This window comes from Salvelinus namaycush, unplaced genomic scaffold (assembly GCF_016432855.1).
Source record: "Salvelinus namaycush isolate Seneca unplaced genomic scaffold, SaNama_1.0 Scaffold711, whole genome shotgun sequence".
NCBI lineage: Eukaryota > Metazoa > Chordata > Actinopteri > Salmoniformes > Salmonidae > Salvelinus > Salvelinus namaycush.
In genome coordinates, this window is record NW_024061433.1 from 1 (window position 1) to 24,014 (window position 24,014).

Here is a 24,014-nt window from a genome sequence, read left to right on the forward strand (position 1 = left end):
AGTGAGCCTGTACGACCTGACTATGTGCACTGTAGACTGGATAGGTGACACTGTTAGACTGAACTAGTCACTGTAGACTGTCGTAGGTAACACTGTAACTGAACTAGTAACACGTAGACTGAACAGTGAGCACTGTAGACGTGACCTAGGGTGACACTGTAACTGAACTAGGGAACACTGTAGCTGAACTAGTACACGTAGACTGGACTAAGTAACGCTGTAGACTGGACTAGTTAAGCACTGTAGACTGAACTAGGTACACTGTAACTGGACTATGTAACGACTGTGAACTCGAACGTAGGTAACACTGTACGATACTGAACTAGGTAACGACTGTAGCTGACTAGGTAACACTGTAGACTAGACTAGGTACCACAGTAGACCTGAACTAGGTAACCTGTAACTGAACTAGGTACACTGTATACTTGAACGTAGGTACACTGTCGACTGAACTAGGTGACACTGTAGACTGAACTAGGTAACACTGTAACTGAACAATCATCAGGAAAAAGAAAGAGTAAAAAAAAAACAAAATATATAATGTGTAGTTAAGCACTGTATACTGAACTAGGTAACTGCTGTAGACTGAACTAGTAACAGCTGTATACTGACTAAGTAACACTGTAGACGAACTAGTAAGCACTGTAGACTGAACTAAGTTAGGTACACTGTAGACTGAACTATGTATACACTGTAGAGCTGTACTAGTGAGCACTGTAGACTGAACTAGGTACACTGTAAACGGAACTAGTTAACCTGTATCTGAACTAGGTCACACTGTAGACTGACTAAGTAACACTGTAGACGTGAAGCTGGTAACACTGTAAGACACGGGGACTAGGTAACACTGTAGACTGAACTAGGTTACAGCGGTACGCTGACTAGGTGACCTGTAGACTGGACTAGGTGACACCGTAGACCTGACTAGGTAACACCGTAGTGCGTGACTGTAACACCGTAGGACTGGACTAGGTGACACTGTCGAGGGGGGGTGGGCGGAGGGGGGGGAGGGGGGGGGGGGGGGGGGGGCAGGGGGGGGGGGGGGAGGTGGGTGTGTGGGGGGAGGGGGTGTCATGAGTGGGTGGGGTAGGGAGACTTGACTAGTGCCCTGTATACTGACTAGGTAACCTGTAGACTAACTAGGTAACACTGTAAGATGAACTAGGTAACACTGTAGACTGAACTAGGTAACACTGTAGACTGAACTAGGTAACACTGTAGACTGGACTAGGTTACACTGTAGACTGAACTAGGTAACACTGTAAACTGAACTAGTTAACACTGTATACTGAACTAGGTAACACTGTAGACTGAACTAGGTAACACTGTAGACTGAACTAAGTAACACTGTAGACTGAACTAGGTAACACTGTAGACTGAACTAGGTAACACTGTAGTACATGGACTAGGTAAAAAAAAAAAAAGAAACACACGTGTAACTAACTAGTAAGCACTGTGACTGAACTAGTCACACTGGTAGTCTGCAACTAGTAGACACTGTAGGACTGAACTAGGTAACACTGGTACCTGAACTAGGTTAACACTGTAGACTGAACATGAAGGGTAACACTGTAGACCTGACTAGTAACACTGTAGACTGACCTAGGTAACAAGTCTGTAGACTGAACTAGGTAACACTGTAGACTGACTAGGTGACGACTGTAATGCTGACTAGGTAACACTGTAGACTGAACTAGGTAACACTGTAGACTGAACTAGGTGACACTGTAGACTGAACTAGGTGACACTGTAGACTGAACTAGGTAACGCTGTAGACTGAACTAGGTAACACTGTAGACTGAACTAGGTAACACTGTAGACTGAACTAGGTAACACTGTAGACTGAACTAGGTAACACTGTAGACTGAACTAGGTAACACTGTAGACTGAACTAGGTAACACTGTAGACTGAACTAGGTAACACTGTAGACTGAACTAGGTAACACTGTAAACTGAACTAGGTAACACTGTAAACTGAACTAGGTAACACTGTAGACTGGACTAGGTAACACTGTAGACTGAACTAAGTAACACTGTAGACTGAACTAGGTAACACTGTAGTCTGAACTAGGTAACACTGTAGACTGAACTAGGTAACACTGTAGACTGAACTAGGTAACACTGTAAACTGAACTAGGTAACACTGTAGACTGAACTAGGTAACACTGTAGACTGGACTAGGTAACACTGTAAACTGAACTAGGTAACACTGTAAACTGAACTAGGTAACACTGTAGACTGAACTAGGTAACACTGTAGACTGAACTAGGTAACACTGTAGACTGAACTAGGTAACACTGTAGACTGAACTAGGTAACACTGTAGACTGAACTAGGTAACACTGTAGACTGAACTAGGTAACACTGTAGACTGGACTAGGTGACACTGTAGACTGGACTAGGTGACACTGTAGACTGAACTAGGTGACACTGTAGACTGAACTAGGTAACACTGTAGACTGGACTAGGTAACACTGTAGACTGAACTAGGTAACACTGTAGACTGGACTAGGTAACACTGTAGACTGAACTAGGTAACACTGTAACGTGAATAGGTACACTGAGACTGAACTAGGTAACACTGTAGACTGAACTATGTACACTGTAGACTTGGACTTAGGTGACACTGTAGTCTGAAACTAAGGTAACGACTGTAGACTGAACTAGGTAACACTGTGACTGAAACTAGGTAACAGCCACTGTAGTCGGAACTAGGTACACTGGTAAAACTGAACTAGGTAACTACAGTAACTGAACTAGGTAACTGTAAACGTGAACTAGGTAACACTGTAAGACTGAACTAGGTAACACTGTATACTGAACTAGGTAACACTGTAGACTGAACTAGGTACACTGTAGACTGAACTAGGTAACACTGTAAACTGAACTAGTTAACACTGTATACTGAACTAGGTAACACTGTAGACTGAACTAGGTAACACTGTAGACTGAACTAGGTAACACTGTAGACTGAACTAGGTAACACTGTAGACTGAACTAGGTAACACTGTAGACTGAACTAGGTAACACTGTAGACTGAACTAGGTAACACTGTAGACTGAACTAGGTAACACTGTAGACTGAACTAGGTAACACTGTAGACTGAACTAGGTAACACTGTAGACTGAACTAGGTAACACTGTAGACTGAACTAGGTAACACTGTAGACTGAACTAGGTAACACTGTAGACTGGACTAGGTGACACTGGTAAATCTGACTAGGTAACACTGTAGCTGACTAGGTAACCTGTAGACCCTGAACTAGGTACACCACTGTATCTGAACTAGGTAACACTGTAAACTGACTAGGTACACGTAGAACTGAACTAGGTAACACTGTAACTGAACTAGGTACACTGTAGACTGAACTAGGTAAAACACTGGGTAGACTGAACTAGGTAACACTGAGATGTCTGAACTAGGTACACTGATAGACTGAGACTGAATTAACACTGTTAGAACTGTAGACTAGGTAGACACGCTGTAGACTGTAACTGGTAAGCACTGTGAGACTGAACTAGGTAACACTGTAGAGAGGACTAGAGTGAACCACTGTAGACTGAACTAGGTAACACTGTAGACTGAACTAGGTAACACTGTAGACTGAACTAAGTAACACTGTAGACTGAACTAGGTAACACTGTAGACTGAACTAAGTAACACTGTAGACTGAACTGGGTAACACTGTAGACTGAACTAGGTGACACTGTAGACTGAACTTAGGTGACACCTGTAAGACTGAACCTAGGTAAACAGCTGTAGACTGAAACAAGGTAACACTGTAGACTGAAACTAGGTACCGCGCTTTAGAACTGAACTTCAATGTAACACTGTAGACTGAACTAGGTGACACTGTCGACTGAACTATGTTACAACGGTCGACTGAACTAGGTTGAAACACTGTTGACTGAACTACGGTAAACACTGTGACTGAACTAGTAATCACTGTAAACTGAACTAGGTAACAACTGTGACCTGAACTAGGTAACACTGTAGAACTGACTAGGTAGCACTGTAAACGGAACTAGGTAACAGGTGTAGACTGGACTAGGGTAACCTGTAGACTGAAGCTAGGTAACAGTCTGGAGACGAACTAGCACACTGTAGACTGAACTAGGTAACAGCAACTGTAGCTGAACTAGGTAACACTGTAGACTGATACGTAGGTAACAACGTGTGACTGAAACTATGGTAACGGCTGTAGTCTGAACTATGGTAGACCACTGTAGTCCTGAACTAGGTCGCACTGGTAGGACTTGAACTAGGTAACACAGTACACTGAACTAAGGTAACGACTGTGACTGAACTAGGTGTAACACTGTAGACGGAACTAGGTCACCCTGTAGACTGAACTGAGGTACTCCCCTGTAGAACTGGACTAAAGGTAACCCTGTAGACTTGACTGAGTAGGTAACACTGTAGACTGTGAACTATGTAACACTGTAGCTGACCTAAGGTAGACACTGTAGAACTGAACTAGGTAACACTGTAGACTGAGACTAGGTAAACGGACTGTAGACTGAACTAGGTAACACTTAGACTGAACTAGTAACGACCTGTATACTGGACTAGTAACACTTCTGACCTGAACTTGCGAGTACCCACTGTAGAACTGTGCCTAGGTTAAACGAACACTGTAGTTCTGAAACTAGGTGAACACTGTAGACGTGACTAGTGTAGCATACTGTAGACTGAGACTAGTGACTAGGGGCTGTAGTACTGGACTAGGTGACACTGTAGAACTGTGACTAGTACACTGTAGACTGAATTAGGTAACACATGTAGACTGGAACTAGGTACACTGTAGACTGACTAGGTGACACTGTGTGAAGCGTGAACAAGGTGACACTGGTAGACGTGAACTAGGGTGAACTGTAGACTGGACTAGAACACTGTAGACTTGGACTAGGGTAACGACTGTAGCTGGACGAGGTAAGCAGCTGTAGACTGCGACTAGTATCACTGTAACTGACCTAGGTACACTGTAGACTGACTAAGTAAGCACTGTGCGGACTGAACTGAGTGTAACACGGTGGCTGGACTAGGTACACTGTAGACTGAACATATGTGTAACACAGTAGACGAACTGGTAACACTGTAGACTGAACTGAATGTAACACTGTATACTGAGCTGGTACACACTGGTAACTGAACTATAGTGACACTGTAGACTGAACTAGGTAACACTGTAAACGTGAACTAAGTTACACTGTAGTACGTGACCTAGGTAAGCACTGGTAGACTGAACTAGGTAACACTGTAGGACTGAACCTAGTTAACGACTGTAGACGTGGAACTAGTAAGCGATGTAAACTGAACTAGGGAACTAAACTTGTAGACTGAACGTAGTGAGGTAACACTGTAGACTGTAACTAGGTGACCACTGTAGACTGACCTAGGATTAACCAGACTGTAAACTGGAACTAGTTAGACACTGATATGACTGAACGAGGTACATCTGTATACTGAACTAAGTAACACTGTAGACGTAACTAGTAACACCGTGTAGACTGACCTAGGTAACGACTGTAAGACTGAACTAGGTACGCACTGTAGACTTGACTAGTGACACTGTAGACTGTACTAGGTGACACTGTAGACTAGGACTAGGTGTTGAACACCGTAGACGCATTGAACTAGGTAGACACCGTAGACTGGACGAGGTGACACTGTAGCGACTGGACTAGGTGAGCAGTGACTGTAACCTGAACTAGTTGACACTGTAGACTGAACTGCGTGAACGACGTGGAAGACTGAACTAGGTAGCACTGTAGACTGAACTAGGTTAAGCAATGTAGAATGAACGAGGTAACACTGTAGACTGGACTTAGGTTAGCACTGTAGACGGAACTAGGTAAGCACTGGAACTGAACTAGTTAGTCACTGTATATCTGAACTAGGTGAAGTGGGACTGTAGACTGAACTAGGTAACACTGTAGCACTGAACTAAGTAATCACACTGTAACTGAACTAGTGTAACACTGTAAGACTGAACTAGTACGACTGTAGACTGGACTAGGTAAAACAGCTGTAGACTGTGACGACGTACCACTGTAGACGTGGAACTAAGGACACTCTTAGACTGAACTAGGTAACAAAATCACTGTCGACTGAACTAGAACACTGTGTAGACTGAACTAAGGTAACACTGTAGACGACTAGGTAACACTGTAGAGCTGAACTAGTACCACTGTAGACTGAACTAGGTAACACTGTCGACTTAACTAGTAAACACTGTAGACTGTCTGCATATGTACACTGTAGAACTGACTAGTGACACTGTAGAATGGCACTAGGTAACGACGGTGACTGAACTATGGGTAGGCACTGTAAGAGCTGAACTAGGTGCCTGTAGACTGAGCCTAGGTGACACTGTAGACTGAACAGAGTAAGGCTGTAAGACTGCGCGAGGTAACACTGTAGACGAAATAGGTAACACTGTAGACTGAACTACTAGGCAACCTGTAACTGGAACTAGGTAACACTGTATAGCTGACTGATGTAACACTGTAGACTGCAACTAGGTACGACTGTGCGGACTGAACTAGAACACTGTGGACTGAACTAGGTAACACTGTAAACTAGTGAACTAAGGTAACCACTGTAAAACTGAACTAGGGTAACACTGTAGACTGACTAGGTAACACTGTAGACTGAACTAAGTAAACTGCTGTGAGACTGAACTAGGTAACACTGTAGTCCTGAACTAGGTAACCTGTAACTAAAAAAAAAATGAGTAACGACTGTAGACTGAACTAAGGTACGACTGTAAACATGAACTAGGTACGACTGTAGACTTGAACTAGGTACACTGTAGACTAGACTATGTAAATAACATTTAGCTCGTAAACTGACTAGTAACAGCTGTAACCTGAAACTAGGTAAGCACTGTAGGGGGGGAGGTAGACTGGACTAGTCAACACTGTAGACTGACTAGGTAACCTGTAGACTGACTAGGTAGACATACAGTACACGTGAACTAGGGTACACTGTAGCTGACTGAGGTAACACTGTAGACTGTAACGTGGTAAAGCACTGTATACTGGATCTATGGTGACACTGTGAGACTGGACAGGTGGTGACAGCTGAGACTGACACTGAGTGGCACAGACTGTAGACAGTGCGCTGCGTATAGGTAACCGAACTGAACGTGTAGACGTGGACTAGGTAACACTGTAGACAATGAACCCTAGGTAACGACTGTAGACTGGACTAGGTCAACACTGTAGAACAGTGAACGGAGGGTAACACTGTAGACGTGGACTAGGTAACACTGTAGACGTGAAGCTAAGGTAGGAACCGTGTAGACTTGAAAACTAGGTAACGGCCTAGTAGACTGGACGTACAGGTGACACTTTAGCTGAAGCATGGATGTAACGACAGGTAGGCTGAACTAAGTAACAGGACTGTAGGACTAACGTAGGTACCGTGCGGTGTAGGGTCAGTCTGTACTAGGTAACCCTGTAAAGCGTGAACTAGGTAACACCGTAGTAAGGACCTGAGCGTGAGGTAAACACTTGTAAACTGAACTAGTAACACTGAGACTGCACGTAGGTACACACTGATAAGACCTGAACTAGGTACCCGTGTAGACTGAACTACAGTGTAACACGTGTAGGACAGTGAACTAGGTAACTACTTTATAGACTTGAACTAGGTAACCCGTGTGAGACTGAACTAGGTAACACTGTAGACTGAACTAGGTAACAACCGTGAGACTGAACTAGGTAACGAACCGTAGACTGACTAGTAAAACCGTGAGACTGAGTCTAGTACACTGTAGACTGAACTAGGTAACACTGTAAACTGAACTTGGTAACGACTGTAGACTGAACTGTAGCACTGTATCACTGAACTAGTAACACTGATCGGGGGTAGACTGAACTATGGTAAACACTGTAGACTGACTAGGTACATGTAGACTGAACTAGGTACACTGTAACTGACTAGGTAACCTGTAGACTGAAGCTAGGTACACTGTAGAACTGAACTAGTTAACCACTGTATACTGACTGAGTTCATGGTAAATAACATGGTTGAACACTGTAGACTGAACTAGGTGTCATGGTAAATAACATGGTTGAACACTGTAGACTGAACTAGGTAACACTGTAGACTGAACTAGGTAACACTGTAGACTGAACTAGGTGTCATGGTAAATAACATGGTTAAACACTGTAGACTGAACTAGGTGTCATGGTAAATAACATGGTTAATCTAGCATACTGCATTAAGGTCATCTAGCTGGTTACTTCTCTCTCTGAAGAGAACAGTAGCCGTGGAAACTAGATAAATACTTCATCCAGGCCCAGTATTACTCATAACGGAAAATCCATAACAAATCAGATGCATCCATCAGGGAGAGAGTTTGTTCCTCGTGAAGACCTGGGATGAGTCCCTCAGGTAGAGAGTTTGTTCCTCGTGAAGACCTGGGATGAGTCTCTCAGGGAGAGAGTTTGTTCCTCGTGAACCGTGGATGAGTCTCATCGTGTCGTGAGAGGTTTGTTCCTGATGAAGGACCTGGCTGTGAGTCCCTCAGGAGAGAGGTTTGTGTCCTACGTGGAAGACCTGGGATGAGTCCCTCAGGTAGAGAGTTTGTTCCTCGTGAAGACCTGGGATGAGTCTCTCAGGGAGAGAGTTTGTTCCTCGTGAAGACCTGGGATGAGTCTCTCAGGGAGAGAGTTTGTTCCTCATGAAGACCTGGGATGAGTCTCTCAGGGAGAGAGTTTGTTCCTCATGAAGACCTGGGATGAGTCCATCAGGGAGAGAGTTTGTTCCTGATGAAGACCTGGGATGAGTCCATCAGGGAGAGAGTTTGTTCCCCATGAAGTCCTGAGATGTGTCCAAAATGGCATAGTATACCTGCCTCCCCCCTCTAACCACTAGGCTACCTGCCTCCCTCCTCTAACCACTAGGCTACCTGCCACCCCCCTCTAACCACTAGGGCTACCTGCCTCCCCCTCTAACCACTAGGCTGCCTGCCTTCCCCCCCTCTAACCACTAGGCCTACCTGCCTCCCCCTCTAACCACTGACTATACCTGCCCTCCCTCCTCTAACCACTAGGCTACCTGCCTCCCCCCTCTACCACTGAGGCTTAACCTGCTCCCCCCTCTAAACCACTAGGCTAATTAACCTGCCTCCCCCCTCTAACCACTATCTACCTGCCTCCCCCCTCTAAAACCACTAGGCTACCTGCCCTGCCTCCCCCCCTCTAACCACTAGCTACCTGCCTCCCCCCCTCATCACCACTAGCTACCTGCCCTCCCCCCCTCTAACAACCATAGGCTACCTGCCTCCCCCCCTCTAACCACTAGGCTAACGCTGCCTCCCCCCCTCTAACCAAAAAACTAGGCTATACCTGCCTCCCCCTATAACCACTAGGCTACCTTCCTCCCCCTCTAACCACTAAGGCTTACCTGCCTCCCCCTCTAACCACGTAGGCTACCCCTGCCGCCCCCTCTTAACCACTAGGCTATACCTGCCTCCCTCCTCTAACCCTAGGCTACCTGCCTCCCCACTCTAACCACTAGGCTATACCTGCCTCCCCCCCTCTAACCACTATGCTACCTGCCTTCTAACACACTAGGCCACTGCCTCCCTCCTCTACCACTAGGCTACCTGCCATCCCCCCCTCTAACCAACTAGCTACTGCCTCCCCCCACTCTAAACCACTAGGCTATCCCTGCCTCTAACCACTAGGCTACCTGCCTCTAAACCGACTTAGGCTACCTGCCTCTACACTAGGCTACCTGCCTCCCCCCCCTCTAACCACTAGGCTACCTGCCTCTAACCACTAGGCTAACCTGCCTCTAAAACCACTAGCTCCCTGCCTCTAACCACTAGGCTACCTGCCTCTAACCACGAGGCTACCTGCAGCCTCCCCCCGCCCCTCTAACCACTAGGCTAAACTGCCCTAACTCACTAGGCTACCTCCTCTAACCACTAGGCTTCCTGGCCTCTAAAACCACTAGCTTTCCTGCCTCTAACCACTAGGCCTACTCTGCTCTACCAAATAGCTACCTGCTCTAACCCTAAGGCCTACCTGCCTCTAACCACTGAAAGCTACCTGCCTCTAACCACTAGGCTACCTGCCCCTCTAACCACTAGCTACCTGCCTCTAACCACTAGGCTACCTGCCTCTAACCACTAGGCTGCCTGCCTCTAACCACTAGGCTACCTGCCTCTAACCACTAGGCTACCTACCTCTAACCACTAGGCTACCTACCTCTAACCACATAACATCACATTAAAGTGTGATATTCTGGTCTCCCCACTATAATAATGGAGACTGAACAGGTGTGATACATGACATAACACCATCACATTAAAGTGTGATATTCTGGTCTCCCCACTATAATAATGGAGACTGACAGGTGTATACATGACATAACTACATCACATTAAAGTGTGATATTCTGGTCTCCTCACTATAATAATGGAGACTGAACAGGTGTGATACATAACACCATCACATTAAAGTGTGATATTCTGGTCTCCCCACTATAATAATGGAGACTGAACAGGTGTGATACATGACATAACTACATCACATTAAAGTGTGATATTCTGGTCTCCCCACTATAATAATGGAGACTGAACAGGTGTGATACATGACATAACTACATCACATTAAAGTGTGATATTCTGGTCTCCCCCACTATAATAATGGAGACTGAACAGGTGTGATACATGACCTTACATACTACACCTCACATTAAGTGGAATATCCTTCTTCCCCACTATAATAATGGAGCACTGAACAGGTGTGATACTGACATAACACCATCACATTAAAGTGTGATTATCGGTCTCCTCAACTATATAATGGAGACTGAACAGGTGTGATACAATGGCCATAAACTTACACATCACATTAAAGTGGGATATTCTGGTCTCCCCCACTATAATAATGAAGACTTGAACAGGTGGATCCATGCCTAACTACATCACATAAAGTGTGATATTCTGGTCTCCCCCCTATAATAATGGAGGACTGAAACAGGTGTGATACATGACATAACACCATCACATTAAAGTGTGATATTCTGGTCTCCCCACTATAATAATGGAGACTGAACAGGTGTGATACATGACATTACACCATCACATTAAAGTGTGATATTCTGGTCTCCTCACTATAATAATGGAGACTGAACAGGTGTGATACATGACATAACACCATCACATTAAAGTGTGATATTCTGGTCTCCCCACTATAATAATGGAGACTGAACCGGTGTGATACATGACATAACAACATCACATTAAAGTGTGATATCCTGTCTCCCACTATCATTAATGAGACTGACAGGTTTGATACATAACACATTCACATTAAAGTGTGATATTCTGGTCTCGTCCACCCACTATAAATATGGAGACTGAACAGTTAATACATGTCATAACACCATCACATTAAAGTGTGATATTCTGGTCTCCCCACTATAATAATGGAGACTGAACGGTGTGATACATGACCTAACACCACACATTTAAAAGTTGTATTCTGTCTCCCCCTATAATAATGGATACTGAACAGTTGTGATACATGACATTACACATCACATTAAAGTGGATATTCTGTCCTCCTCACTATGTAATGGCGACTGAAACGGTGTGATACAATGACATACTACATCACATTAAAGTGTGATATTCTGGTCTCCCCACTATAATAATGGAGACTGAACAGGTGTGATACATGACATAACTACATCACATTAAAGTGTGATATTCTGGTCTCCCCACTATAATAATGGAGACTGAACAGGTGTGATACATGACATAACACCATCACATTAAAGTGTGATATTCTGGTCTCCTCACTATAATAATGGAGACTGAACAGGTGTGATACATGACATAACACCATCACATTAAAGTGTGATATTCTGGTCTCCCCACTATAATAATGGAGAATGAACAGTTGATACATGAAATAAACACCATCACATAAAAGTTGTGATATTCTGGTCTCCCCACTATAATAATGGAGACTGAACAGGTGTGATACATGACATAACTACATCACATTAAAGTGTGATATTCTGGTCTCCCCACTATAATAATGGAGACTGAACAGGTGTGATACATGACATAACACCATCACATTAAAGTGTGATATTCTGGTCTCCCCACTATAATAATGGAGACTGAACAGGTGTGATACATGACATAACACCATCACATTAAAGTGTGATATTCTGGTCTCCTCACTATAATAATGGAGACTGAACAGGTGTGATACATAACACCATCACATTAAAGTGTGATATTCTGGTCTCCCCACTATAATAATATGGAGACCTGAACAGTGTGTGATACATGACATAACTACATCACATTAAGTGTGATATTCTGGTCTCGCCCACTATAATAATGGAGACTGAACGGTGGATACATCATAGACTACTCACATTTAAAGTGTGATATTCTGGTCTCCTCACTATAATAACTCGAGACTGAACAGGTTGTGATACGTAACACAAAAAAAGAGAGCCATCACTTAAAGTGTGATATTCTGGTCTCCCCACTATAATAATGGAGACTGAACAGGTGTGATACATGACATAACACCATCACATTAAAGTGTGATATTCTGGTCTCCTCACTATAATAATGGAGACTGAACAGGTGTGATACATGACATAACTACATCACATTAAAGTGTGATATTCTGGTCTCCCCACTATAATAATGGAGACTGAACAGGTGTGATACATGACATAACTACATCACATTAAAGTGTGATAATTATGGTCTCCCACTATAATTGAGACTGAACAGGTGTGATATCATGACAATAACTACATCACATTAAGTGTGATATTCATGGTCTCCCCACTATAATAATGGGAGATGAACTAGAGTGTGATACTGACATAACACCATCACTTAAGTGTGATGTTCTGGTACTCCCACTATAATATGGAGACTGAACAGGTGTGATACGTGACATAACACCATCCACATTAAAGTTGATATTCTTGTCTCCCCACTATAATAATGGAGGACTGAAGAAAACAGCGTGTGATACATGACATAACTACATCACATTAAAGTGTGATATTTCTGGTCTCCCACTATAATGGAGACTGCACAGGTGTGATAATGACATAACACCAATCACATTAAAGTGTGTATTCTGGTCTCCCCACTATAATAATGGAGACTGAACAGGTGTGATACATGACATAACTACATCACATTAAAGTGTGATATTCTGGTCTCCCCACTATAATAATGGAGACTGAACAGGTGTGATACATGATTCAGATCCAGCAGGATTGTGAGAGAACAGTGATGACAGGAGATGTTGACAAATACAACAGGCTGAATGAGCTTCTTGAATTGGCCTGGGCAGGCAGACAGGCCATAGAACCGCACCTAGATTCACATGGACTTTTACAAGGGGATGGTCGTTCTATAGCTTAGTGGAACTCTTAGGTTAGATTACTTGTTGGTTATTACTGCATTGTCGGAACTAGAAGCACAAGCATTTCGCTACACTCGCATTAACATCTGCTAACCATGTGTATGTGACAAATAAAATTTGATTTGATTTGATTTCTATAATAGAGAGGGTAGCTTCACCACAAAGGATAACCATAACAAAACAGTGCAGTCCGATTGGCTAATCGACCAGGTATAGTGAGGAAGTGAGGCGTTGAACTCACCACAACGTCGGTCCTCATCTTGCCGAAGGTGTTGATCAGGTGAGTGTAGTGGTAGTCCTCCATCTGTCTCAGAGTAGCAGTCATACTGGCCACGAAGCTGCCCTGTACAGACAGAGAGAGAGAGGGGGGGAGGGGAGATGGAGAGAGGGAGAGATACAGAGGAGAGAGAGAGAGAGAGGAGAGGAGATAGAGAGAAAGAGAGAGAGAGAGAGAGAGAGAGAGACAGAGACAGAGAGGGGGAGGAGAGATGGAGAGAGAGAGACAGAGAGAGATGGGGAGAGAGATGGAGAGAGACAGAGAACAGAGAGGGGAGTAGAGATGGAGAGAGAGAGAGAGAGACAGAGAGAGATGGGAGGGGGGATACAGATGGAGATAGAGATAGGAGTAGGAGGAGGGGAGCGAGAGAGAGGGTGTTAGAGAGGAGAGAGAGAAGAGATGGTGAGGGGGAAGAGATCAGAGAGGAGAGAGAGGTGGGGTTGGAGGGGTGGGTGGGGGGTGGGGGGTGGGGGGGGGAAGAGGGGGGAGAGAGGAGAGAAAGAGGGGGAGGGAGAGAGAGAGGTAGAGGAAAAGATTCAATACACAATACAAAACACATAGTTCATACTGTAATTGGTGTCCAGTAAAAGCAATGGCTCAATGATTGTTGTTTGAGAAGGAGAAGGAGCAGATGGAGAGGAGGAAAATGAGCTCAATTATCAAGTCAGAGTCAAAGCTGGGCTAGCTAATAACCTTGTTGAGCTGAGACTGGGAGGCAGGCCTGGAATGGGTCCTACAGTCAGGCTGGGCTGAGACTAGGAGAGAGGCCCAGCCAGAAGCCTGCTCTGAGACAGGGAGACTGGGAGAGAGGCCCAGCCAGAAGCCTGAGTTGAGACAGGGAGAGAGGCCCAGCCAGAAGCCTGAGTTGAGGCAGGGAGAGAGGCCCAGCCAGAAGCCTGATCTGAGACAGGGAGAGAGGCCCAGCCAGAAGCCTGAGTTGAGGCAGGGAGAGAGGCCCAGCCAGAAGCCTGAGTTGAAGCAGGGAGAGAGGCCCAGCCAGAAGCCTGATCTGAGACAGGGAGAGAGGCCCAGCCAGAAGCCTGATCTGAGACAGGGAGAGAGGCCCAGCCAGAAGCCTGATCTGAGACAGGGAGAGAGGCCCAGCCAGAAGCCTGAGTTGAGGCAAGGAGAGAGGACCAGCCAGAAGCCTGATCTGAGACAGGGAGAGAGGCCCAGCCAGAAGCCTGATCTGAGACAGGGAGAGAGGCCCAGCCAGAAGCCTGAGTTGAGGCAGGGAGAGAGGCCCAGCTAGAAGCCTGAGTTGAGACAGGGAGAGAGGCCCAGCCAGAAGCCTGAGTTGAGGCAGGGAGAGAGGCCCAGCCAGAAGCCTGATCTGAGACAGGGAGAGAGGCCCAGCCAGAAGCCTGAGTTGAAGCAGGGAGAGAGGCCCAGCCAGAAGCCTGAGTTGAGACAGGGAGAGAGGCCCAGCCAGAAGCCTGAGTTGAGACATGGAGACAGGCCCAGCCAGAAGCCTGAGTTGAGGCAGGGAGAGAGGCCCAGCTAGAAGCCTGAGTTGAGGCAGGGAGAGAGGCCCAGCCAGAAGCCTGAGTTGAGGCAGGGAGAGAGGCCCAGCTAGAAGCCTGAGTTGAGGCAGGGAGACAGGCCCAGCCAGAAGCCTGAGGGGAGGCAGGGAGAGAGGCCCAGCCAGAAGCCTGAGGGGAGGCAGGGACAGGGAGAGAGGCCCAGCCAGAAGCCTGAGTTGAGACAGGGAGAGAGGTCCAGCCAGAAGCCTGAGTTGAGGCAGGGAGAGAGGCCCAGCTAGAAGCCTGAGTTCAGGCAGGGAGACAGGCCCAGCCAGAAGCCTGAGGGGAGGCAGGGAGAGAGGCCCAGCCAGAAGCCTGAGGGGAGGCAGGGAGAGAGGCCCAGCCAGAAGCCTGATCTGAGACAGGGAGAGAGGCCCAGCCAGAAGCCTGAGTTGAGGCAGGGAGAGAGGCCCAGCTAGAAGCCTGAGTTGAGGCAGGGAGAGAGGCCCAGCTAGAAGCCTGATCTGAGACAGGGAGAGAGGCCCAGCCAGAAGCCTGATCTGAGACAGGGAGAGAGGCCCAGCCAGAAGCCTGAGTTGAGGCAGGGAGAGAGGCCCAGCCAGAAGCCTGAGTTGAGGCAGGGAGAGAGGCCCAGCTAGAAGCCTGAGTTGAGGCAGGGAGACAGGCCCAGCCAGAAGCCTGAGGGGAGGCAGGGAGAGAGGCCCAGCCAGAAGCCTGAGGGGAGGCAGGGACAGGGAGAGAGGCCCAGCCAGAAGCCTGAGTTGAGACAGGGAGAGAGGTCCAGCCAGAAGCCTGAGTTGAGGCAGGGAGAGAGGCCCAGCTAGAAGCCTGAGTTCAGGCAGGGAGACAGGCCCAGCCAGAAGCCTGAGGGGAGGCAGGGAGAGAGGCCCAGCCAGAAGCCTGAGGGGAGGCAGGGAGAGAGGCCCAGCCAGAAGCCTGAGTTGAGGCAGGGAGAGAGGCCCAGCTAGAAGCCTGAGTTGAGGCAGGGAGAGAGGCCCAGCCAGAAGCCTGAGTTGAGGCAGGGAGAGAGGCCCAGCTAGAAGCCTGAGTTGAGACAGGGAGAGAGGCCCAGCCAGAAGCCTGAGTTGAAGCAGGGAGAGAGGCCCAGCCAGAAGCCTGAGTTGAGACAGGGAGAGAGGCCCAGCCAGAAGCCTGAGTTGAGACATGGAGACAGGCCCAGCCAGAAGCCTGAGTTGAGGCAGGGAGAGAGGCCCAGCTAGAAGCCTGAGTTGAGGCAGGGAGAGAGGCCCAGCCAGAAGCCTGAGTTGAGGCAGGGAGAGAGGCCCAGCCAGAAGCCTGAGTTGAGGCAGGGAGAGAGGCCCAGCTAGAAGCCTGAGTTGAGGCAGGGAGAGAGGCCCAGCCAGAAGCCTGAGTTGAGGCAGGGAGAGAGGCCCAGCCAGAAGCCTGAGTTGAGACAGGGAGAGAGGCCCAGCCAGAAGCCTGAGTTGAGACAGGGAGAGAGGCCCAGCCAGAAGCCTGAGTTGAGGCAGGGAGAGAGGCCCAGCCAGAAGCCTTAGTTGAGGCAGGGAGAGAGGCCCAGCCAGTCTCAGGCATTGAAGGATAACTGGGCTGAGAGAAGAGTTAGAGTAGAGTGTTTGAGACATTGGCACAGTGAGATATAACTGATTGGTGTTGAAGTGTCCGGGGGGGTCAAGAGAGAGATGGAGTGGATGAAGTGGAGTGAAAAATGAACATCTCTCTCTGTCGGTCGGCACTGTGAGAGGTGCGTTTCTACAGAAACCATTAAGGATTCAACGTAACGGAAGAGGACTGACCAAATACATGAGAAAATACTAGACAAAAGAGGAAGGGAGGGATGAAGAGTGATTCTGCTAGTAGAGTATGGTCCAGCAAGATCATACATAGAAGAGGTGAGAAGAGGGGTGTGGAGACTACAAGAGGGAAGGGTTATAGAGACTACAAGAGGGAAGGGTTATAGAGACTACAAGAGGGAATGGTTATAGAGACTACAAGAGGGAAGGGTTATAGAGACTACAAGAGGGAAGGGTTGTAGAGACTACAAGAGGGAAGGGTTATAGAGACTACAAGAGGGAAGGGTTATAGAGACTACAAGAGGGAAGGGTTGTAGAGACTACAAGAGGGCAGGGTTATAGAGACTACAAGAGGGCAGGGTTATAGAGACTACAAGAGGGAAGGGTTATAGCGACTACAAGAGGGAAGGGTTATAGAGACTACAAGAGGGAAGGGTTATAGAGACTACAAGAGGGAAGGGTTATAGAGACTACAAGAGGGAAGGGGTGTGGAGACTACAAGAGGGAAGGGTTATAGAGACTACAAGAGGGAAGGGTTATAGAGACTACAAGAGGGAAGGGTTATAGAGACTACAAGAGGGAAGGGTTATAGAGACTACAAGAGGGAAGGGTTATAGAGACTACAAGAGGGAAGTGTTGTAGAGACTACAAGAGGGAAGGGTTATAGAGACTACAAGAGGGAAGGGTTATAGAGACTACAAGAGGGAAGTGTTATAGAGACTACAAGAGGGAAGGGTTATAGAGACTACAAGAGGGAAGGGGTGTAGAGACTACAAGAGGGAAGGGTTATAGAGACTACAAGAGGGAAGGGTTGTAGAGACTACAAGAGGGAAGGGTTATAGAGACTACAAGAGGGAAGGGTTGTAGAGACTACAAGAGGGAAGGGTTATAGAGACTACAAGAGGGAAGGGTTATAGAGACTACAAGAGGGAAGGGTTATAGAGACTACAAGAGGGAAGGGTTATAGAGACTACAAGAGGGAAGTGTTATAGAGACTACAAGAGGGAAGGGTTATAGAGACTACAAGAGGGAAGGGGTGTAGAGACTACAAGAGGGAAGGGTTATAGAGACTACAAGAGGGAAGGGTTGTAGAGACTACAAGAGGGAAGGGTTATAGAGACTACAAGAGGGAAGGGTTGTAGAGACTACAAGAGGGAAGGGTTATAGAGACTACAAGAGGGAAGGGTTATAGAGACTACAAGAGGGAAGGGTTATAGAGACTACAAGAGGGAAGGGTTATAGAGACTACAAGAGGGAATGGTTATAGAGACTATAAGAGGGAAGGGTTATAGAGACTACAAGAGGGAAGGGTTATATAGACTACACGGCTGACTGAATATGTCTTACAAGAGGGAATGGTTATAGAGACTACAAGAGGGAAGGGTTATAGAGACTACAAGAGGGAAGGGTTATAGAGACTACAAGATGGAAGGGTTATAGAGACTACAAGAGGGAAGGGTTATAGAGACTACAAGAGGGAAGGGTTATAGAGACTACAAGAGGGAAGGGTTATAGAGACTACAAGAGGGAAGGGTTGTAGAGACTACAAGAGGGAAGGGTTATAGAGACTACAAGAGGGAAGGGTTATAGAGACTACAAGAGGGAAGGGTTATAGAGACTACAAGAGGGAAGGGTTATAGAGACTACAAGAGGGAAGGGTTATAGAGACTACACGAGGGAAGGGTTATAGAGACTACAAGAGGGAAGGGTTATAGAGACTACACGAGGGAAGGGTTATAGAGACTACAAGAGGGAAGGGTTATAGAGACTACAAGAGGGAAGGGTTATAGAGACTACAAGAGGGAAGGGTTATAGAGACTACAAGAGGGAAGGGTTATAGAGACTACAAGAGGGAAGGGTTATAGAGACTACACGAGGGAAGGGTTATAGAGACTACAAGAGGGAAGGGTTATAGCGACTACAAGAGGGCAGGGTTATAGAGACTACACGAGGGAAGGGTTATAGAGACTACAAGAGGGAAGGGTTATAGAGACTACAAGAGGGAAGGGGTGTGGAGACTACAAGAGGGAAGGGTTATAGAGACTACAAGAGGGAAGGGTTATAGAGACTACAAGAGGGAAGGGTTATAGAGACTACAAGAGGGAAGGGTTATAGAGACTACAAGAGGGAAGTGTTGTAGAGACTACAAGAGGGAAGGGTTATAGAGACTACAAGAGGGAAGGGTTATAGAGACTACAAGAGGGAAGTGTTATAGAGACTACAAGAGGGAAGGGTTATAGAGACTACAAGAGGGAAGGGGTGTAGAGACTACAAGAGGGAAGGGTTATAGAGACTACAAGAGGGAAGGGTTGTAGAGACTACAAGAGGGAAGGGTTATAGAGACTACAAGAGGGAAGGGTTGTAGAGACTACAAGAGGGAAGGGTTATAGAGACTACAAGAGGGAAGGGTTATAGAGACTACAAGAGGGAAGGGTTATAGAGACTACAAGAGGGAAGGGTTATAGAGACTACAAGAGGGAATGGTTATAGAGACTATAAGAGGGAAGGGTTATAGAGACTACAAGAGGGAAGGGTTATATAGACTACACGGCTGACTGAATATGTCTTACAAGAGGGAATGGTTATAGAGACTACAAGACGGAAGGGTTATAGAGACTACAAGAGGGAAGGGTTATAGAGACTACAAGATGGAAGGGTTATAGAGACTACAAGAGGGAAGGGTTATAGAGACTACAAGAGGGAAGGGTTATAGAGACTACAAGAGGGAAGGGTTATAGAGACTACAAGAGGGAAGGGTTGTAGAGACTACAAGAGGGAAGGGTTATAGAGACTACAAGAGGGAAGGGTTATAGAGACTACAAGAGGGAAGGGTTATAGAGACTACAAGAGGGAAGGGTTATAGAGACTACAAGAGGGAAGGGTTATAGAGACTACACGAGGGAAGGGTTATAGAGACTACAAGAGGGAAGGGTTATAGAGACTACACGAGGGAAGGGTTATAGAGACTACAAGAGGGAAGGGTTATAGAGACTACAAGAGGGAAGGGTTATAGAGACTACAAGAGGGAAGGGTTATAGAGACTACAAGAGGGAAGGGTTATAGAGACTACAAGAGGGAAGGGTTATAGAGACTACACGAGGGAAGGGTTATAGAGACTACAAGAGGGAAGGGTTATAGCGACTACAAGAGGGCAGGGTTATAGAGACTACAAGAGGGAAGGGTTATAGAGACTACAAGAGGGAAGGGTTATAGAGACTACAAGAGGGAAGGGGTGTAGAGACTACAAGAGGGAAGGGGTGTAGAGACTACAAGGCTGACTGAAAAAGAGGGAAGGGTTATAGAGACTACAAGGCTGACTGAAAAAGAGGGACTACGATGTGGGGATGTAGAGACTACAAGGCTGACTGAAAAAATAGGGACTACGATGTGGGGATGTAGAGACTACAAGGCTGACTGAAAAAATAGGGACTACACTGTGTTAGATTGGAAGGGTTATAGAGACTACAAGAGGGAAGGGTTATAGAGACTACAAGAGGGAAGGGTTATAGAGACTACAAGAGGGAAGGGTTATAGAGACTACAAGAGGGAAGGGTTATAGAGACTACACGAGGGAAGGGTTGTAGAGACTACAAGAGGGAAGGGTTATAGAGACTACAAGAGGGAAGGGTTATAGAGACTACAAGATGGAAGGGTTATAGAGACTACAAGAGGGAAGGGTTATAGAGACTACAAGAGGGAAGGGTTATAGAGACTACAAGAGGGCAGGGTTATAGAGACTACAAGAGGGAAGGGTTATAGAGACTAAAAGAGGGACTACGATGTATTAGATTGGAAGAGGATAGTCATAGGAGAACAACGGGGAGAGGAAAAGTAAAACATGAAATGGACTTTAACTTCTCCGATGTTGGTAAAACCAGGCTGTTTTCTAGAGACCTATTCTCAGTATAACTACACTAGGAGACTGATAGCACACTGTACCTCAAGCAGAGTCTGGATAGTAGGACTGATAGCACACTGTACCTCAAGCAGAGTCTGGATAGTAGGACTGATAGCACACTGTACCTCAAGCAGAGTCTGGATAGTAGGACTGATAGCACACTGTACCTCAAGCAGAGTCTGGATAGTAGGCCTGGATTAACAGTCTGAACGACGGTGTTCATCAATAACTATTATCAGCCCATTCATATTGATTGGCTGTATCCACTAACTAACCTGATCTACAACTATACACCTGTAAACCAATACCTAGAACCCAACTTTCAATAACCACAAGACAGTTGGGAAATTCCACAAGTGTTTTTTGTTAGAGAAGTCCCCCCCAGAGAACCCTATGGGACTCTGGTCAAAAGTAGTGCACCGGGGTTCATTTGGGACATGGGACATGGGCCCAGGATATTAATATTCAGAGATCATAACAGTCAAGAGAGAACATGTCATGAGGCAACTTCAGAGGCAGAGCTTCATGTTAGACATTTTTTATTTATTTAACGAGGCAAATCAGTTTAAGAAGAAATTATTATTTTCAATGACGGCCTAGGAACAGTGGGGTTAACTGCCTTGTTCAGGGACAGAACGACAGATTTTTACCTTGTCAGCTCGGGGATTCGATCTTGCAACCTTTCGGTTACTAGTCCAACGCTCTAACCGCTAGGCTACCTGCCGCCCCTGTTTTCACAAGCCTGGAGAGATAACACTTTATATACCGGTCAGACGTACCTTCCCTGGTCTCCCGTCACTACAGCCTGAGAACGGAGACCAATTAGACTAGGCTTGATTAGAAAAGGAGTCTGAACGGATATTTCTTATTCCCTTCCTTCCTTTCCTAACCGCTGAACAAAGGATCCAATTACTTGATAGCAGGGGCAGATTACGGAAGAGAGGTGGAGTAGAGAGGGAGAAAAACAAGAGGAGGAAACGAAAGAGGGAACTCCGTATATAAATAGTAATGGCCCAGCTGTGTCTCTTTCTAAATTCCTGTGTTACAACAGAACAGTGTAGACTAGATGATTCCCCATGGGAATAGAGCAGATTAATATCTAGCACAGACTAGATGATTCCCCATGGGAATAGAGCAGATTAATATCTAGCACAGACTAGATGATTCCCCATGGGAATAGAGCAGATTAATATCTAGCACAGACTAGATGATTCCCCATGGGAATAGAGCAGATTAATATCTAGCACAGACTAGATGATTCCCCATGGGAATAGAGCAGATTAATATCTATCACAGACTAGATGATTCCCCATGGGAATAGAGCAGATTAATATCTAGCACAGACTAGATGATTCCCCATGGGAATAGAGCAGATTAATATCTAGCACAGACTAGATGATTCCCCATGGGAATAGAGCAGATTAATATCTAGCACAGACTAGATGATTCCCCATGGGAATAGAGCAGATTAATATCTAGCACAGACTAGATGATTCCCCATGGGAATAGAGCAGATTAATATCTAGCACAGACTAGATGATTCCCCATGGGAATAGAGCAGATTAATATCTAGCACAGACTAGATGATTCCCCATGGGAATAGAGCAGATTAATCTAGCACAGACTAGATGATTCCCCATGGGAATAGAGCAGATTAATCTAGCACAGACTAGATGATTCCCCATGGGAATAGAGCAGATTAATCTAGCACAGACTAGATGATTCCCCATGGGAATAGAGCAGATTAATCTAGCAGACTAGATGATTCCCCATGGGAATAGAGCAGATTAATATCTAGCACAGACTAGATTATTCCCCATGGGAATAGAGCAGATTAATCTAGCAGACTAGATTATTCCCCATGGGAATAGAGCAGATTAATATCTAGCACAGACTAGATGATTCCTCATGGGAATAGAGCAGATTAATCTAGCACAGACTAGATGATTCCCCATGGGAATAGAGCAGATTAATATCTAGCACAGACTAGATGATTCCCCATGGGAATAGAGCAGATTAATCTAGCACAGACTAGATGATTCCTCATGGGAATAGAGCAGATTAATCTAGCACAGACTAGATGATTCCTCATGGGAATAGAGCAGATTAATATCTAGCACAGACTAGATGATTCCCCATGGGAATAGAGCAGATTAATATCTAGCACAGACTAGATGATTCCCCATGGGAATAGAGCAGATTAATATCTAGCACAGACTAGATGATTCCTCATGGGAATAGAGCAGATTAATATCTAGCACAGACTAGATGATTCCCCATGGGAATAGAGCAGATTAATATCTAGCACAGACTAGATGATTCCCCATGGGAATAGAGCAGATTAATATCTAGCACAGACTAGATGATTCCCCATGGGAATAGAGCAGATTAATATCTAGCACAGACTAGATGATTCCCCATGGGAATAGAGCAGATTAATATCTAGCACAGACTAGATGATTCCCCATGGGAATAGAGCAGATTAATATCTAGCACAGACTAGATTATTCCCCATGGGAATAGAGCAGATTAATCTAGCAGACTAGATGATTCCCCATGGGAATAGAGCAGATTAATCTAGCACAGACTAGATGATTCCCCATGGGAATAGAGCAGATTAATATCTAGCACAGACTAGATTATTCCCCATGGGAATAGAGCAGATTAATCTAGCACAGACTAGATTATTCCCCATGGGAATAGAGCAGATTAATCTAGCACAGACTAGATTATTCCCCATGGGAATAGAGCAGATTAATATCTAGCACAGACTAGATGATTCCCCATGGGAATAGAGCAGATTAATATCTAGCACAGACTAGATGATTCCCCATGGGAATAGAGCAGATTAATATCTAGCACAGACTAGATTATTCCCCATGGGAATAGACCAGATTAATATATAGCACAGACTAGATGATTCCCCCATGGGAATAGAGCAGATTAATCTAGCACAGACTAGATGATTCCCCATGGGAATAGAGCAGATTCATATCTAGCACAGACTAGATTATTCCCCATGGGAATAGAGCAGATTAATCTAGCACAGACTAGATTATTCCCCATGGGAATAGAGCAGATTAATCTAGCACAGATTAGAGATGATTCCCCATGGGAATAGAGCAGATTAATATCTAGCACAGATTAG

The 24,014-nt window shown here is 45.8% G+C and overlaps 1 protein-coding gene across 1 annotated transcript; it reads left to right on the plus strand.

Annotated features, from left to right (window-relative positions):
* Positions 1 to 13,266: 13,266 nt before the first annotated feature.
* Positions 13,267 to 14,964, plus strand: LOC120042566 (serine-rich 25 kDa antigen protein-like). Its single transcript, XM_038987391.1, has 2 exons — positions 13,267 to 13,288; positions 14,432 to 14,964. Exons 1-2 carry the CDS (start codon positions 13,267 to 13,269, stop codon positions 14,962 to 14,964), a joined length of 555 nt encoding a protein of 184 aa, XP_038843319.1.
* Positions 14,965 to 24,014: the final 9,050 nt, after the last annotated feature.

Coding starts and splice junctions, on each gene's coding strand:
- LOC120042566 (XM_038987391.1), top strand. CDS start 13,267: ATGATTCAGATCCAGCAGGATT. Junction 13,289..14,431: donor GATTCAGATCCAGCAGGATT/GTGAGAGAACAG, acceptor ACTGGGAGGCAG/GCCTGGAATGGGTCCTACAG.